At 31.8% G+C, this 18,714-nt stretch overlaps 1 protein-coding gene across 1 annotated transcript in view; it reads left to right on the top strand.

Annotated features, from left to right (window-relative positions):
- LOC108755586 (acetylcholine receptor subunit alpha-like) overlaps positions 1 to 18,714 on the top strand; it is a 307,465-nt gene that overhangs the window by 226,650 nt on the left and 62,101 nt on the right. The window contains exon 6 of the mRNA XM_018498684.1: positions 17,972 to 18,087. Within this exon, the coding sequence (XP_018354186.1) occupies positions 17,972 to 18,087 (116 nt within the window). The remainder of the gene's footprint in view (positions 1 to 17,971; positions 18,088 to 18,714) is intronic.

Below are 18,714 nucleotides of genomic sequence, written 5' to 3'. Positions count from 1 at the left end.
TACATCGGAATCGTTCCATTTTATCAATTGTCTAGAACTTTTAGAATGACTTATATACTGTGAAGGGTAAAATCTCACTCTTAATGATAAAAAATTGAACCACTCTTTTTCAAGACTAGCTCAATTTTTACTCTTTAGAATAATATTCCACTCCAAAGAATTTAGATAACAATAAATATTACATTTTTAGTCAAAGCCTGCGAAATTAGGTTACTTCTCTTTGATCATCTTATCGTATTTTTAATTAGAAATATAACTTCAAATGGAAAAAAGTGTTTACTCTTAGTAAAAAGATTCTAAATTGATATTCCTTGTATGTCCGCTAAAAAACTTGCACGGGGTACTGGTTAAAAGATACCATGTCTGCACATACGGTTTAGGAAAATATGAGAGAAAACAGTATTAAAATTCAGAAACAAGTAGGTAAGTTTGACGTTAAAGGTGCCGCATAAATATGTATACCAGAGAGTATCAATTTGTGCTTCAACGATATCGTTAGAGAAAAACGTTTGAGTCGGTAAAGAGGCTATACTGTTTTCTGTCGCCCCAAAGGAATGCCTCGATTTTACAAGTAGATCGTCACGATCAAAGGGACAGAATTCCATAAAAGTCGCTGTGTAGTTTTATAGTTACTCCTACCGAATTCGAGGGCCAAAGTAACATGTTATTCACACAGTCATTCTTCCATTCAGGTCTATGAAAACTCAGTTTGCCATATCCCTTAGGATATGTCTCTTCAATTTTTAAGCTACTCTCTCGAGTGGATAGAGGATGTGATAATATCATAAAATTATTAATGGTATCGAAAATTCAACGGAACAACGTAGCAATGTAACAATATTTAATATTGCCGGATCACAAAAATTATTTTTATTAATTTTTATATAATAAATGATACGTAAAAAATTATTAAAAAATTAATACATTACGTTATAATCAGAGATGTGTGTTTTAATATAATCTTTCAAATCAGATATTATCTTCTCTTCATAGTTATTTATTGTTAATGTAGAAAAGATAAAAATATCGAAGTAAAACATTTATAACTCAGACAAATAAAACGGAACCAAGAAACATTCCGATAATCGTGCACTTCACGCTAACGTGCCGTGCGCGCTGGAAACGCAGTGGCGTGTCAACGAGTCGAATTCGACGGGGTGTGAAAAATTGCAAGGGTTTTACTGCTCTACTTCTACTTCCACTTCCGCCGGTCCAGGGCCCCCAGTTTTTCCCACCCTGAACTGGGGACTCGTGAGCTTTCTTTTTCTCACGGAAAATAGGTCGCGGTTTCGCATCGTACTCGGAACTCGGTTAAACGGCGAGCACTGCGCATTTCATCTCGCGTCATGATTTATGCACGCTCGGTGTGTTCCGATGTGTGTTCTTCGTATAAAGGCATTGCAAACCTGACTTGGATATTTTAGAGCAACCATAGCAAGATTTATCTTTGTTAAAACATCACTACCACTTGAAATAACGTCGACATCTCAGGAACGTCTTCTTCCGATCCGATTTTACATGCCTCTCTTCTATTTTATGTTCGAGTCGTCTGCAACGGTTAAAGCGAGATTTTATTGCAAGCTGCGTACATTTCGCGCCAAAGTGGTACTGTTGCCTGTTTAATGTTAGCTAAACAGCCATGCGCCCGCATCATCCGGAAGTACTTTGTGTTTCACAGCTATTGTCTGTAACGATTGGGCATTTTAGACGCGTGATTAGAGCATCATGAAATAGTGAAAAATTGTAGTTTATTTTCTCGGAAATTAGATACGTTTAGAAGTTTTCTTTAAATTTTTGGAAAAAGCTATCTTTTGAGATTCTATAGGTCAGCCAAAAGTTTTGTTATGATAATTCTCATAATGCTATAACATTTTAATAATATTAAAAGAAATGTCGAATTATAAACTAATCAAATGTACTTAAATTGAAAAACAGTTGTTTTGTCTATTAGCAAATATTATATTATACATGTAATCTGACAAAACGCCAAGATCTTTAATAATTTTAATCCTGCTAGTTTATTTAAATTTAGGTACTATATGTCATCATATCGTTTGAGTCAACATGATAAAAAAGCTATAAAAAATAAAAATATTTCACAGAAAAAAGATTTTACATTAACAGACAAAATCATCAAATATCAGAGAAAAAAGTTTTTAAAAGAAACATTATTGAGAAAATAAATGACATTTTTAATTACATAGTTAAATGGACTGTAACCTACCAGCTGGATTAAGCTGATAAATTCGTAAATACGAAATAATTAATAATTTTTAGTTTAGCATCAAGTAATTCTGAGAAAACGCGAATTACTCGAATCCTACATAATAATTTTATTTTTTCTCGCATTGCATATACATTCCGCAAGTAAAAACGTGATCTTTTCATTTTGCAAATATTACATTTCATTATTTCCTGAATCTGCAGGAAATGGAACTCGGAAACCGCAATAGAGAAAAGTCATGCTCGCTGAGTGAAAATAAGATTTTGTTTTTCTTTGTTAAAATGGGAGTGCAACAGATTGAATATTATGGTAACGTGAGAATAATTTCGCGCGCGCTTTTGTTTGGTTGAGAAACTTTCGAGCTAAGAAATCTGACTGGAAGTCAGCTAACTCGTTAGCAAATTCGCTGATGTCTACGAAAAAAGTTTCGTCCTATTGCTAGAATAGTTCCATCTTCTCGAAAGAATTCCATACGGTAGAACTCGTCTTCACAACGAATTAAGTCACTTTCTCGCTTTTCTTCAGAAACAACAAAGAAATGTATCTCTGATATTACACTAAAAAATTCCGCATTGAAAAACAACTTTGTTGGAAATTCTCTTGAAAGAGAATACTCTTCGTGTATTTGCACAATTGCCATTTATCTGTTTGCCCGAATCTTAAAAATACGTCTTCTTTCTGATACCATCTTCACGTCATTACTGTGTGCAAATAAGAGGATGGGTGAAATAACGAAATCATTCAGAAGCCGATCGCTTTAGTTGATATTCCAAAATAACAGGCATCTGCAACGTGTTTTGTCTGGGAAAGGAAAAAAAAATTGATATTGTGAGAGCTGCGGTCGACGTTGTCTAACGAGGATTATACATACATACATAACAAGAGCAGAGAGGGCGACAGCCGGGACAGGCTTGGCCCGCAAACTCGGTCTGTAAGCTCACACGAATTTCTCGCAATTTCAGTACTGCACGGTGCTCACCCCGGGTACAGGTGCTTACGATCTAATCTGATTTGCACACGGGCCCCCGTTCAGGTCACCGACCTAGCACAATTAGGCGAACTATAGAAACGTGCATCCGTCGAAGCTACGGCTTAGTGACTTTCAGATAAAGCCACCTCCGATTCTCCACGGGCTACGTGCCGTGCTCGAGGATGCGCCTAGCGCACGTTATCTCCCTCGAGGACAGCGTTTAAGTATCGCTCTGGAAAAATTGCTGTAAAAAAATCTATGTGATAAACGGGAATTTTCTCAAAATAAGAGAAATTTATTAGAGCCGAATCCCTTCCCAAATATATGATTCAGTTTTCGCTATTAATATTAAATTACATATTAATATTAAATTACAAATAACAATGTATATGTATTAATTATATTTGTATCACGACGTCGGTGATATTTTAGAATGGAGAACTTTTTATTCTGTCACAGATTATTATTATTCGTAGAACTTTATTTGCATGGGATCAAAAAATCTCTAACTAGCACATGCTCTTTTTTTACATTAAACACTGTCTTCGCTGTATTTGATTATTTTCAAAGAAAAAATTTATATATTTTCTCCGAAGCTATATTAATTAAGATTTTATCTATGTTTTATAGGCACGTCTGCACGTAATTCAATTTTTATAAAATTTAAATTAAATTAAATAAATTTTATAGATTTTAAATAACTGGAGAGAATAAATTAAACAAAATTAAATTATTTCTTAATTCTATACGTCTTTGAAGAATCGAACGAGCTATTAAAATATTTAATTACTTCGATCAAGTTATGAAGAAACATTATAGCGTCTCATATCAATTATATATTTTATTGATAAAATACATCCGTCAGACGTATATTTCCATTTCTTTAAAGAATAAGAATACTTTTCTGGGAATAAATCGTTATTCTTTTTAAATATAAGTCGTTATCGAAAGATACAGACATTGAGGAAAACACAGACTTTTCCGATTATAATAATATTGTAGTAAAATACATAAATGCATTTCATGCATAGATACGAATATATATGCATGTATTCTTCTTTTCGATTTAAGTCATTCAGATATCATATCCTCGTCACCACCATCTTCTTTGCAAAATTCCAAGAATCTTATTGCCAAAATAAACAATGCAACCTACACTGATTAGAAAATTCTTTCTACTTTTACGTAAAAATTTGATTCAGATCAGTTAATTAATCTTGTGAATCGCGAAGTTTTCAATACTCTGTACGAGCAAATTGAATAAACATTTTTGTTAAAAGTATTTTTCCCGATTATCAAAATTAAAAATATGTTTCTACAATACTATTTAAAAAAATATCGTACTAAAATAATCAATTAAAATTTTTTAATTAAATAAATAACTATAAATATTAACATTGCATCTCACTGAACATGTCCGGCGGATTGTTCCACTATCCTTCAATCAATCTATGATCGACAAAAAATGCATGTTGCTGATTGAGAAATCGTCCCTCCAATTATCGAGACCACGTGAATAACATGAAAATTGAACGCAGATCCAATCAGGATAAGCACGTCTCTCACTATTGATGTAACTTTGTCGATCCACTTGTCCATGAGGATAACGAATAATAATGTTATTTGCAATCAAGCGCAATCAGCTCCGAGAATTAATCCAATCTGGGACTAAAGCTAATCCATTCTGTCAATTTGCATTGCAATGGTTAGACTCCCGAAGTCTCGTCCGGTATTTTATAAGGTCACCCGCAAGTAACCGTAAGATATGTATTTAGATCTATGCACGGATTGTATGCGTGAAAGCATGTGTAAGTAGAGACAATTACTTGCGGGATACTATATGTAAAATATAAGACTAGATTTTAAGGTCTTATGTGCAAATACAATCGGAATATTCCGTATTTATAAATCAACAAGAAAACATTTATACCAATTTTGATTTGCAAAATATTTAAAAATATTTCAACTGATTTAAAAATATTTCAATCATGTTTTGTCAACAAGATAAATTCCAAAAATATTCTTGTCACTTTCAGTTAACAGATGTAAATCCGGGAATATTTATTCACAATTGATAAATGCAATTTCGAAGATACCAGTGACATTTTTAGCCCATTACGTCAAAGCTCAAAATATCATAATTATTTTTAATTTGACAGTTAAATAGTAGAAAATCTTTTCAATTACTTTTAAGAAAGTGATGTCCAATTACTTTCAACGACAAATCCAAGAATATTTTACTTGATTTTAGTATCACTATTAAAGTTTCGACCATTCGACATTGTAATCGATATGTGATAATGTTGCTTTTATCGGAAAAACATGGCACCTATTACTGATTGAGTCGTTTTCTGCTATCATCGATAGAAGACCGATGACGAGCGTTTAGCATCCGTGAGAGTTTTCCGCAACGTAAAAAGTGGGTCGCTCGATAATTGCCAACGATCGAGCGACGCTATTCCAACGTGGAATTCATTAGCCCGATTTATCTCGATCTCCTGCTTCTCCGGGGTGCTATTTCCGATGAGGCCACTTCCCCCTTGCACGATGATATCCGAACAACGTTCTTGATTGCATAAATGAGAGGTCACGGGCTTGATATGCGTAAAAGACGAAAATGAGGAAATCCACGAAGACGCTTGAAAGAAATCTTTAAAACTTACATCAAGATTTCTTAGCTTAGTTAATTACATTTTCCTTTTTTTCTTTCATGTCGTAAATGACACATCCAGAAAAGAAACAGTGAATTGCTGAATCAAATTAATCTAATCTCCTGGAAATCCGGATTTCAATGCAACTATAATCTGTTTATGTTATATAAAATGTTCTTAAAATCTCCGAAATGGCTTTTTACCTTTCTATCTCATATTCTTCCTCGCTAAATGTTGGCATTACCATTTGCGATTTCTTGTTTGGCAATTCTCATATCCCATATACTTATGCAAAATTTATTTAATTCTGCGATTGCATCATACGGAAAAAAAAATAGAAACGTGAACAACGTTGATTTATGTAGACATATCTTTTTCTGTACACTGAGTTTATCTTTTTCTCATCTTTCTCATTAAGTTCTTTCATTTTGGTGCTTGTCAGTGCCAACGTCAGATGCATAGTGAAGCTTCTTCTGAAGCTCGGTGACTTATTCGAAGACGTGGCGTAATTTTTTGTCATCATTTTTTGTTCAGTATTGTCTTTCTTTTACTACATGTTTAAAAAGGATAAACATTGCTTTTTAAATTTAGATATATTGATGTGATTTTAATATTTGTTATATAATTGAATAGGAAAATTTTTTACTACTTTTTATGGGTTGCTTGATGAATGAATGTGTCAACAATACACAAACTCAATAATCATACTAATTCTGTGATAAAGGAAATCGGTATTTTTTGAAAGAGCATATAAAGCTATAGTATTTTAATTTGATACAAATGTTCAATTAATCAAGGATCCAATTATTATCACTTTTACCTTTAACTTTGTTTTAAACATGAAACTATCTTTTCGTTAAAATTTGATTGATCCGTCGAGTTTGCCAAAACTTGAAATCAACGAGTCTTTGCTCGATATTCAATAACGATTTTTTCGTTGTTCAATAGATAAATCTTTTTGTCGTTTGCCAGATAAATAAGATAAATGAATCGCGTTTGCAACGTGATTGAATTGAAACAAAAGAATTGTATTCGTATTTGAACGATTCAATTGTTATTTTGTATTTAACAAAGAATTGTTTCTATTTGCTTAAAATGCTACACTTTTATTTAAAAAAGTAGAACAAATATTGCATTAAAACATTCTGGTTAGAATTTGAACAATGTCATTTTATTCACTTCTGGAAACGGCCATTTATTTTCTGCGTTTCATGTCGCGGATTAAATCGGTACTAGAAGGGCTCGTTTTGGGTCGCCTGTGCAGCCAAACGAAAGCACAAAACGCAGTTATGAAAGCTCAAGTTCACGCTTGCAGAAACAGGGGCGTTTGCCGGATGGTATTATGCAAACTATGATTTCATTCAGTTGCAAACACGTGACTTTATGCACTGGTTAATACCATGCAAACCACTTTGTATGGCCTATGTGTCGTCCACTCAAGAGACTCTCATGCGTATGTCGCGAGAATTGCATAGCTTATTGGAATTTTTGAAATATCATCAACTTTCGTATACTACATTTTTAAGGCATTAGTATTACTTTTACAACCATTGAAACGTTGAGAATATAAATGGAGCACGTTATGTTTGACATTAAGTTTTAAGAAATTCCTTATTATAACTTTTGTAACAAATTATAAGAGAACATACGTGTAACAGGATTATATATACTCTAAATTCTTTGGAGGAAAATCTCATTTTAAAGAGTGAAAGTTGAACTAGTTCTAAAATAGAATGACTCAATTTGAGGGAAATTTATTCTAAAAGTTTCAGTAAAATTATATATATTATATAAAATTTATAAAATTATAAATATTGATTTAAAAAATTATAAAAAATTAACAAATTTATATAAAATTCTTAATTTAAATACGTGTAAGTTATAGAATATTATATATATTACATTCTAATAACGTTTGGTTTTAAGCACATAGTTATATACTTGAATAATTGAGATATTTTAAGTAGTTGAAGTTTTAATAAAACAAACATATTAACGTGCACATGCTTTGATTATACGTGTATTATTCCTAAGAAATTGAGTTTGCTTTGTTTGTATTTTCAACGCTTGGAGAGTTTGCGTTTCTAAGATTGACGTAATCTTGAAGATTGTAGAAGGTTAAAACACGAAATTAAGTCTGCTTAGAATGAAGTACGTTCGTTCTAGGAAAAGCATTTTCTTCATAAAATGGGAATTTCACAAATCTCGAGTTTCACTTTGCAAACCTCGCAAATCTCGCGATTATTCATTTTACACTGCGGCGGATCCGTTCATTCGCAATTCTTTCTTTCAGTTATTCATTATACGGCAAACTTTCGGAGATAATTAAAGATCTCCGTTGTCCAAGGCTTTCGATGAAACGCGCGTAACAAAGAGAGACAGGGACGATGCCATCGTGAAAAAAAGGCAACAATTGCCGCATCCATCATCCATCATCCGCAATTCATCATACGATGCCGTTCCGCAAACGTCGTACCGATAGCTAATGACAAAAAATCACTGTCGCACGAATCGATTCGTCCGTCCATCGTTCGAACTTCTTCGTTGACGTCAAGTGCACTGACAAAAAGCTCCGGATTCAAAGAAACGCAATTAGTTGACTTGACGTGGACGCATCGAAATTACTTGGTCCACATTCTTTCCTTTTAAATGCTGAAATAGAATAAAAGGAGAAACGATAGAAATACAAAAACTTGAATAAGGGCAGCTACAGTCTCTCACAATGTTATTTTTTTACTTGTCACGGTAAAACTTTTTATTGAAGAAAAAATATTTTAAGAACGCAACGCGTACACTGGCCTCCAAATATTTGCTGACATTCATCTCTCAAATCGATCGATTGCAGAAAAAGAAGAAAAGACAGAAGAAAATTATGAAGACGAGGGGAAGAGAGAGATGGTTATTATTTTCTGTAAAATTTTATTAATCTTGATACGCATATTTCATGAAAAAAGGGAACAAAGGAAATTTCTCGCAAACGACAAATTCTTTTCGAGAACAGCACGGTCTATTATCTGTTTACCTAGATTACATATCTGTTACATTCGCCATGTTAAATTTTACTGTTCTCAATCGTGAAAATGGTTGCAATTAAAATGAATTACAATATGGCATACCGATGGAGCGAAGCACACTCGAGGAAAAACTGGCGAGTATTTTAGGATGTTAAGTGGCCGTGCACTCGCTCGCACCGCCACAAAGTGCAATTTGAACGCCCACGATGCGAAAGCCCGCGCTCTTTATTGCAAATACAGCACCCTGTATCGCCTTTCGCCATCATTCCCCTCGCATATCTTCCCTCGCCATGTCTAGACGCCGTAAGCCCGGCTATCTAAACCGTCTCATCGAATCAACCCTTTCAACCTACCCTCCATCACATCAAGCTCGCCTTTATCGCATCAAAAGATCAACACTAATCTTTCGATCAGCAAAGCTCCTGTTCTCGTGGTTCGTGCAGGAACCGATTTTCACAAGCGATGAATTCAATGTACGTATCACAGAATGTCCAAAGTTTACAAAATTTCGTTGTGTTTGAAGGTCGAAAAAAACAAAAACAAAACGATATTTTTGTTTCGTCTCGCGAATGTAGATGAAGTTACAATTGTTTTCACGATCGATTATATGCAGTATAACAAAAGCAATAGGCAACGATGCAATAAATAAAACGCGTGAAACTACCGCGACTATCTCGATAAAACAATCTCCGACGTATCGGCAATCGTGAACCAGCTGTCTCAGCTGACGATCCTTCCGTAAAAAGATTCGCAATGGTGTCACCTCCTTCTCTCCATCAAAATCAATAAAGAAGTGTCTACGGCCATTATTTCTGCAAGAATTCTTTAACGTCCGCGAAAATCTTTTGACGTTTACATTGAAATTTAGAGACCCTGTAACACAAAATCGGGCTATGTACTATTTTGTCAAAAATGTCAAAATCCTATGAGAGCGAAAGATATACATACTTTCTCCCTGTATATAGAGTGTGACTCAAAATTCGCAAATTAACATATCACAGCAAGGTTCTCGAAAAATTAAGTAAAAAATAAAAATTTTATTGGACCGTACATATGAAAACATAATTAATAGGAAATATGTAAGAACTCTAAAGGTCAAAGCTTTATTTAACAAATTTACATTGAATTATTTAAACATTAAAGATTTTTCAACCGTTAAGGACCTTTATTTCTTACCTTCTATTAAGTGAAAATGTTATTTATAATTTTTTAGAGCAGTAATTTTTTTAATATAAAGTTTTAAATGTGATCAATTACACATTATGTTTAGAGAATATATTACTTGTGAATATGTTGAAATAAGCGTTCACCAATTTTCACTAACACATGCCGTACATAACTCATGTATACGTAGCTGTCTAAATATAGTTTATAATTGACCATATTTAAATCCTTATACTTCAAAAATTTCTTGAAATATTGCTTAAAATAAAAATTTACAAATAACTCTTTTAATTTTACTTCATTTAAAAAAAATTTTTTTGTGTTATATTTTGATTTGCGAATTTTAAGACTGTATATATACTATTTTATTCCAACTATTGTAATATTGCTTTTATTCTATAATTTTAATTAAAGTGAAAATGACTAATCTATATGTACAGGGAACAAATTTATATACTTTTTTCTCTCATAGAATTTTGACAAATTCGTTTGTGGACAATACTCCGATTCTATAATTCTTAACGATAGTATCAATATCATTATATTGTACAGTAGAGATTCCTAATCAAAAGTCGCATAATACAATTATCATTTATGATTTTTCCGCCGTGTTTTAGTCATGCTAATTTTTCAAATTGTATCAATTTCTAAATTTTTATTTTATATTAAAAATATTTGAATTAGAAAAAGATTTGGTAATAAATAGATCTTACATATAAAGTATTTCTTCACCTTATGTAATAATGCATTTTTTTACAGGATATAATTTTAAATATTTACAATGTTCTTAACATTCATAATGATCCGATCGCGATCGAAACTGTTTGTTTGTTTATTGCTAGCACATCGTATTAAATCTTAACTAAAGGATATAATTGTTTTTCTTTACTTATGTTCCAATACTTATGTTACTTATATTCTACATTAACTATATAATTGAATAATTTTTTGGCTCGTTACCCTTTTTCTTTCTCGTTTTTTAAATATTTACTATGTTATATCATTTATTGCATTCTAAAAAAAAATGAAGAATTATTTTCATAATATATTCTTTTTTTATAGAATTGTTACAAAATAGTACTATCCAACCATATTTATATTTTTTTACGATAATAAATTATTTTATGATATAAATTTACATCAGCAATTTTATTCATATTGCACTTAACCGTAAAGCTAACAGCTGACAGCTGACAAGTGACAGCTGCCAGCAATATTGTTGGATATACTAAAAACATATACCATATGTATACATTAGACTGACAAGAAAAAAAAAATTTTTTTATTCGGCCTCTCAGCTCAAAGGCTTCTATTTTATGTCAAAAGAACATCCTTAAATTTTTATCAAAAAATATTAGGATTTACAGATCGCTAGTAAACGATTCTTAAATCAAAATTTTGATTTTCTTTAATACATGTTTGATTTGATGCAAAAATAGATTAGACCAGATTTTAAATGGTACTGTATGTTTTTTTATCGTCGAACATGCAATAATTCATTTAGCTGTACAATATACGCCTTAAGAAATACAGCCCGATTAATGTGAAAAAAATGACCAAATTTCGAGTTTAAGGTCGATTTTAGCAAGGTTTGAAAAGCATTCAAATTGGTCGTTACTTCCTTCAAATTGTAGGTCTGTTCATCCAGAACAAGATCTCCAGTTGGAATTGTCCCGGGATCTCCTATAGGACTTTTAAAAGATGCATCTAACTAGATTATAAAACGTTTTTAAGGATAGAAAAATTTGTTTACAAGTTCTAAAGTACATCTGTATATCTCTTTGTGATTTTAACATCCTCAAATCAAATGCTTCAATTTGACAATAAAAAACTCTTTATTAGAAAATAAAAAGTTATCCGTATCCTTTCCAGTTCTTAAAATGAGTACATAATACAAAAAAATATGAAAATATTTAATTAACTTACGAAGTAAATTGCATATTATGTAGTATATCTTTTTTTATTATTTGATTTGAAGATGTCAAAACCACAAAACGATATACTTTAGAACTTGTAAAAAAAATGTTTTCTATCCTTAAAAATGTTTTATAATCCAGTTAAATGCAATTTTTAAAAACCCTGAAGGAGATTCCGAGAAAATTCCAACTGGATTTTGTTTTGGATAAACAGACCTACAATTAAGGAGAGTAACAACTCATTTAAACGCTTGGAATCTTAAATTCCAAAATTTGGTCATTTTTTCATATTAATCGAGCTATATTTTTTATAGCGTATATCGTAGAGCTAAATGGATTATTGCATCGTGCTCAGTGATCAAAAAAATATACAGTATTACATTTAGAATCTGCATTAAACTATTTTTGCATCAAATCAAACATGTATTAAGGAAAATTAAAACTTTTATTTAAAAATTGTTCATTAGCGACCTTTAAATTTTTATATTTTGGGATAAAAATATAATAGTGTTCTTTTGGTATAAAATGGAAGCTTTTGAGCTGAAAGGCCGATTAAAAAAAAAATTTTTTTTTCTTGTCAATCTAATGTACACATATGTATATCTCTTTCACTTTCATGATTTCACTAAAACATGCCGGTACTTATGACATTTCTTTGAAACTATCTATTGCGCAATTATATGATAAAAAAAATTACGCAACGACAATATAATAATATCGAACTGTCAAAGAGTTACAAAACTGAGGTACATTGTTACAGGTTCTCTGGACAAAGATAAGAGTTTTTGCTTCTTTTATAAACTACAGAGTGCATTGCCAGCGGGCACTGGAAAATTCGAAACATTCTCGATTTCAGCACGATCAAAGAGGTTCAAGAAACGTCAACTGCATCTCGATTGACCGATGTTATAACGTCCTAACCATTTGTACCAGTCGATTCCTTTCCGTCCTTGCAGCTTTGAGAGATCTCCCGGCGATATTTATCATTGCTTAAAAAGTACGCGCATCTCTCGCGTTCTTTGTAACCTACGTCACCGTCTGTTCTTCTTCCCAACTCACACAGAATGTTCACAAATTGTCAAAAGCTCCTATCGGGCATTTCTATCTCCCTTTATACGTCAGTCAGACTGAAACGAACATGAACGCAGTTTGGAAAAGTGCCACGCGGAATTCTTATTTATTTTTCGGGAAATCTGAGTAGAAAATGTATAGCTATAAAGATAATATACATATTATTGTGAGCGTATAAAATTTTTCATTAAAACATTTTTTTATTTCAATTCTACCGTGAATTTGAGAAATTTATAATTTTTAATAAAACTTAAAAATCTATTAAAAAAAAACGTTTTTCCTAAATGTTTCAATTATTTATAGTTCTAATAATTTTTTATATGTATAAAAATAACCAATATATTAAGTTAGCTTATTTAGAAAACAAATTTTATATTTTTATTAAAAAATAGCATTAAAAGGCAGAAAAAAAATATTGGCTAAACATCGAATAAATGTATAAGAATATAATGATAAATGAATAATAATTATAATAAAGTGATATCGGAGAGAAAGTAGATACTATAAATTTTCTCCATGGAACGGAAGTAAATTGGCGAGATAAACGCGGAACTGACAAATCACACGTAACGATTACGAGACGTGCAAGATAACGCAATTTTTAGAGAAAAAGGATTGCGCGACGTGCTTCGACTAATAATGCATTTTCTTTAAATTCCGTTTCCGTCCGATTACCCGCGAGATTAATGTGGCAGCCTGTCTACACTTCAAAGGCTCTTTAGCGAAGTTCGCCAAGATCAGATGGTATGGTATTCCGTACACATCGCCTTTAATTAATTCCATCCGCAGCACCTCGATTTTGCGTGAACCTAATTGAAATGTTATTTCACAGTAGGTGTGAAGTACGCACATTCTCTAGTATAATTCTCATTTTAAGCAGAATTTCAAGTAATATATCTACATAATTGGATTAATCCTATAAAGCATGATGTTACATTTGTGTATCACCTTTTAAAAAATATATATTCCCTGTGGCTGATTTTTTTGTAACTTCATATTTAGCAATAGGAATCGCTAAATCTGAATTTTAACTAAAAATTTTAAATTTCATAATGATTTACTCGGAGTGGCAGTTTAAAGTCCGACAAATTTTTTATTTGTGTAATATATATTATATTATAATAAAAAGTTTTATTTATAGAAAATATATTAAACACTTGATATCTGAAAGTTTTGGGGGTTACTGATTTCGAATTTGAAATTAAAATTTATAAACAATACAGTATATTATAGGACCGTACATGTATGATAACGCAAACTATAGAAATCAAAGCCTTAAACGATCTAGCTGGATCTTAAATGCTTGTATTATTCTAATATATTATATTGTTGATTTACATCGCCTAAAGAGACGTTGTTCCTTTATATGTTAATTATTGCGAAGAATATTACTAAGGCCTCGGTAGTCTAAAGGCTTAGGACGCTCGCACGGAAGAGATCCGGGTTCAACACCCGGCCGAGATAATATTTTTCACAATAAGAATTAATTATTTACAGATTTTAATATTCAACATTATTAAGATTGTTTTGAAGATGCGAATAAGCATCAAAAATTTGTTAAATTGCTAGTCAATTCGTGATATTACTGCGGTAGTCTAGTAGAATCAGCATTTTCACGAAAAATCATTCGGCGCGCATTTCTGGGGATACCTACGTAGTATACAGGGTGTCTGTTAAATGAGGGGAACAAAAAAGTTTTATACCATTTTGCAATTTTCGCAATTAACAAGATATTAATTACTAAAAATGGCCGAATATTGGTCTTTAATAATTTTTTTCTCAAATACTATGAACTTTACAGAAAAACTGTAAGAGACAAAAAATGTTTATTTTTTTCTCATAAATTTCTGAGAATTTTTTCAGAATTTTTTAATACCATTTTCTTATGATAATAAAAATAAGAAAATGCAGTACTAAAAAGTTGTTAAAAAATTCTGAAAAAATTCTTAGAGTTCTATGAGAAGAAAATAAACAATTTTTATCTGTTATAATTTTTTTTGCAAAATTGATAGTATTTGAGAAAAAAATTATAGAAGACCAATATTCGGTCATTTTTAGTAATTAATATCTTGTTGACTATTGCGAAAATTACAAAATGGAATGAGACTTTTTTGTTCCCCTTGACTCATTTTACATCCTCAATGCGGCTCCGACTTAATAGACCCTGTATAAATTCACACAAGTATCATACAAGCATATAAGATCCAGTTAGATCATTTAAAGCTTAAAATTTATAAATTTTCAAAAAACATAAGATGGCAGAAAATCGTGGAAAGTAGTTGGATTTGATATAATCGTTACCAAATTGTATTTTTCTTTTTGGATCGCTGATTTTGAACATAAAGTAAAAATTAAAAAAAAAAGATTAACATTGCATAAAATAGATTGAATTGTATATAAGACTATGTTTATATAAGACTACGTTTTTAATATCGCTTATTTAATATCGAATATAAGCAAGAAATTATCAAATTCAAAATGATAGACTTGAAATGGCAAACCCAGATACAAAATGCACTTAAATTTCTATGAAAACATACTCGATAGTTTGTCACTAATCAATCAATTTTTTATATTATAAATCCGCCATATTGAATCTGAGTAAATATTTTTAATTTTTAAATTTTTATTTTAAATATGAAGCGTCACTACGGTCATATTTTTCGCAATAAGTTTATCACAGTTTTTTAAGATTTGGAAAATTTGGAAAGATTATTAATATTTCAGATTGATTACGTTGAAAATCCAACAACCATATCGGCACGCAATTATCATTTCTGAAATTAATTCACATTTAAATGAATATACAATATATAGTAGTTCAACATCTTAACATTCAGACCGTAGTCACGCTTCGTATCTAAAGTAACATATTTGACATAAACGGTCTTGTTTCTTATCATATTGTTTAAACTTTTCAGATTTATTATCAGCGATTCTAAAAACTCCCGAGTACTTATACAATTTTAAGTAACTGGGCCTATTTTTATCTTTTCAATGTGTCATTTAAAAAATTTTCAAAATCTGATGCATATTCATAATCAGTAATCCCAAAAATTCCTTATATCAAGTTTTAAGAATTTTAAGAATGTAAGAATAAATATGTGACTTTAAAAAGTTTTAAAGTCTTATTATATTGTAGCAAGATAAAATTGTTTCTTAGATACATTACCAATTTTTAATCGAAATATATACGAGTATAGTATTTTGTTCTTGTTAATTTCATAAGAATTGAATTTAAACTCGGAATTGAAACTTCTTGTCGGAATAGATAATTATTAGATTTAAGCACTGGATCGTAGTAAATCATCACATTACTTCAATTGTTGTAGCCGTTTAGTGTTTCACAATTTCATAAATCGATTAAGGACGAGAGAGAAAAGATATAAGTTTAACTAGTTTTTTCTACAACGCTGCTTTTACTGAATACATTTGAAAATTTATTTTAAAAGATAAACGATCTCTTGAAAAAAATTTGTAACAGAATTGCGCTCTCAGCGAAATAGACGTACGTGATTTATAATAGCGCGGCTTTCTCTGTCGTTACAAAACCGAATAGCTCGTCAGATTTCGAGGCAATTCAGGGCGATTGCATTCTTCAGAGTCGCGATCACCGGCGTTGCATCGAAATTGTTTGCTGGCTTTAATCTCGCCTCGCAGCAGTGACAAAGTATCGTTCGCAAGCGCACCGTTACTTGAATCACCGGAGATGCGTCTGCCCGAGGTATTTCACGGTAATACCACTGCAGCGAGCGATCGCGTGAGCCAATGGTTAGACACTTACGTAACATTAAAGCCGCCGCTGGCTTATAATCTTGCTGCATGACGCACGAATGGCTTCACAGAAGACAATGTTAGGAACTTAACGGCGAAATTATTCCTGATGAGAAAAACTAATTCTGCGTCGGCAAAGTTGATTCGACAATAGTTGCTATCGTAATCATAATATACAGTAAACTTTTTAAGATATATACAATTACTTTAACTGTGCAATTCGCAATACAAGTATAACAGATATACATTTTTCCTAGAATAATTTACAAAATAAATGTTGTAAATTGATTTTTTACAGTGATTGTTTACAAAATATAAAAGTTCCACAGAATTGGAATGTATAATAGATATTACTACTAACTCAGAAAAACAAAACGTTATACGAAGAAACAGTTTATTGAAAATAATCACAAGCTGACAACAATATCTTCGGAAAAAATAATGACTATTAAAAATTGGGGAGGATAGTTTTAGACTTAGAAAAACTAATTTCTCTTTTAAATAAGGGATTCTATTAATTTATTTTCTGAGCTATACAAAACTTCTACGAAAAAACATTTACACGAAAAAGTCACGGCTGAATGGAATATCTCGTTAGCGTTAGGTGCATAGCTGCTGTTATAGCCCTGAATTCATGAGTGAAACCGAATCGAGTGCGCTAGTCTGATTTCTTTCTTTGACTGCGTGTTCCTTTTACTCTGCAATGTGGTGCACACATAGATATCGATATGTATATAAAGGCGATACTCCGCTGATCTAGTTGCTGCTCTAGAGTGTCCTGTTGTTGCGGACCACCACAGTCGACGCTCCGTTTTTTGATTCCTTGACAATTAGCTCCTTCTGCGCTTCTGCGAACACCAAGTGCATCTCAAGACATGCACTGAAAGTTTATTTCAGAATTATTATTGTTCGTAATCAAGCAGTTAAACGCGAGTGTGCAGTTGTAGACTGAAGCCATGATAAACGATGTATCAATGTGTTCATTATAAATCTCCTTTTAAGATTTGGAGAAATATAATAAAGAAATATAGAATCTTTTGTATATGTTTTATGTTGTACGAGAGCTAACTCTCTGATTGCACGCTCGTACGTCAGAGATAAATTACGTGGGCATGGAGTTCGAACGTTTTAACGATGGCGACTTTTTACGCATGAGCTTAATGCTAGCTACTTTTTCTGTCACGTAGGTCGACCTAAGACACATGGACGAAAAATTGGGGAGCAACGTAGTGGATGTGGGAGTTGACCTGTCTGAATTCTACATGTCGGTAGAATGGGATATTTTAGAAGTTCCTGCAGTTCGGTAAGTGTTTGTTTTTGTGTGTTATTTTATTTGATCTTCAAATATACAGTACATTCAATATACATCTCTATTTGCACATATACTCTCTATATATGTATATTGTTATAAAAAGTGATTACAATTTTATTAAATTTGTTCATTTATACGCGATATTTCATAAAAATTGTAATATAAAGACTTGAGATCTTATTATGAAATCAAATTTGTATTCTCATATTAAATACGAAGCGATTACGGTTTATTGTCTTGTATTCAATATGAGATTTGCCAAGTTCATCTATTTTCTTTGGATAAGATCTCAATCTAATCCCCAAGATCCTCAAATATAGCAATAGCATCGAAATCTCAAAGCGCTCTTAGAAGAAGCTCCTTTCTCTTACTTTATGAAACTCTTCTTCATTCAATATGCTAACCTGGCATAAGCGAACAGCTGCTTCCGGGCACGATTCGATTCCCGATATTCGGCGTGCCGCGATGCAAACGGGAATCGGATTCTACTTCCGGAAGCTGCCATAGTAGCAAAATGGATGTTGTCACAGACACTTGAAGTGACCTACTACTAGAGATGTTCAAGATATTTTAAAATATTGATGTTTTAACATTTGAACACTTTCGGCATTGGTATTA

This window comes from Trachymyrmex septentrionalis, unplaced genomic scaffold, assembly GCF_001594115.1.
Source record: "Trachymyrmex septentrionalis isolate Tsep2-gDNA-1 unplaced genomic scaffold, Tsep1.0 scaffold89, whole genome shotgun sequence".
Taxonomy (NCBI): domain Eukaryota; kingdom Metazoa; phylum Arthropoda; class Insecta; order Hymenoptera; family Formicidae; genus Trachymyrmex; species Trachymyrmex septentrionalis.
Note: the sequence above shows the minus strand (reverse complement) of the source record. Positions and strands in the feature narration are given on the sequence as shown.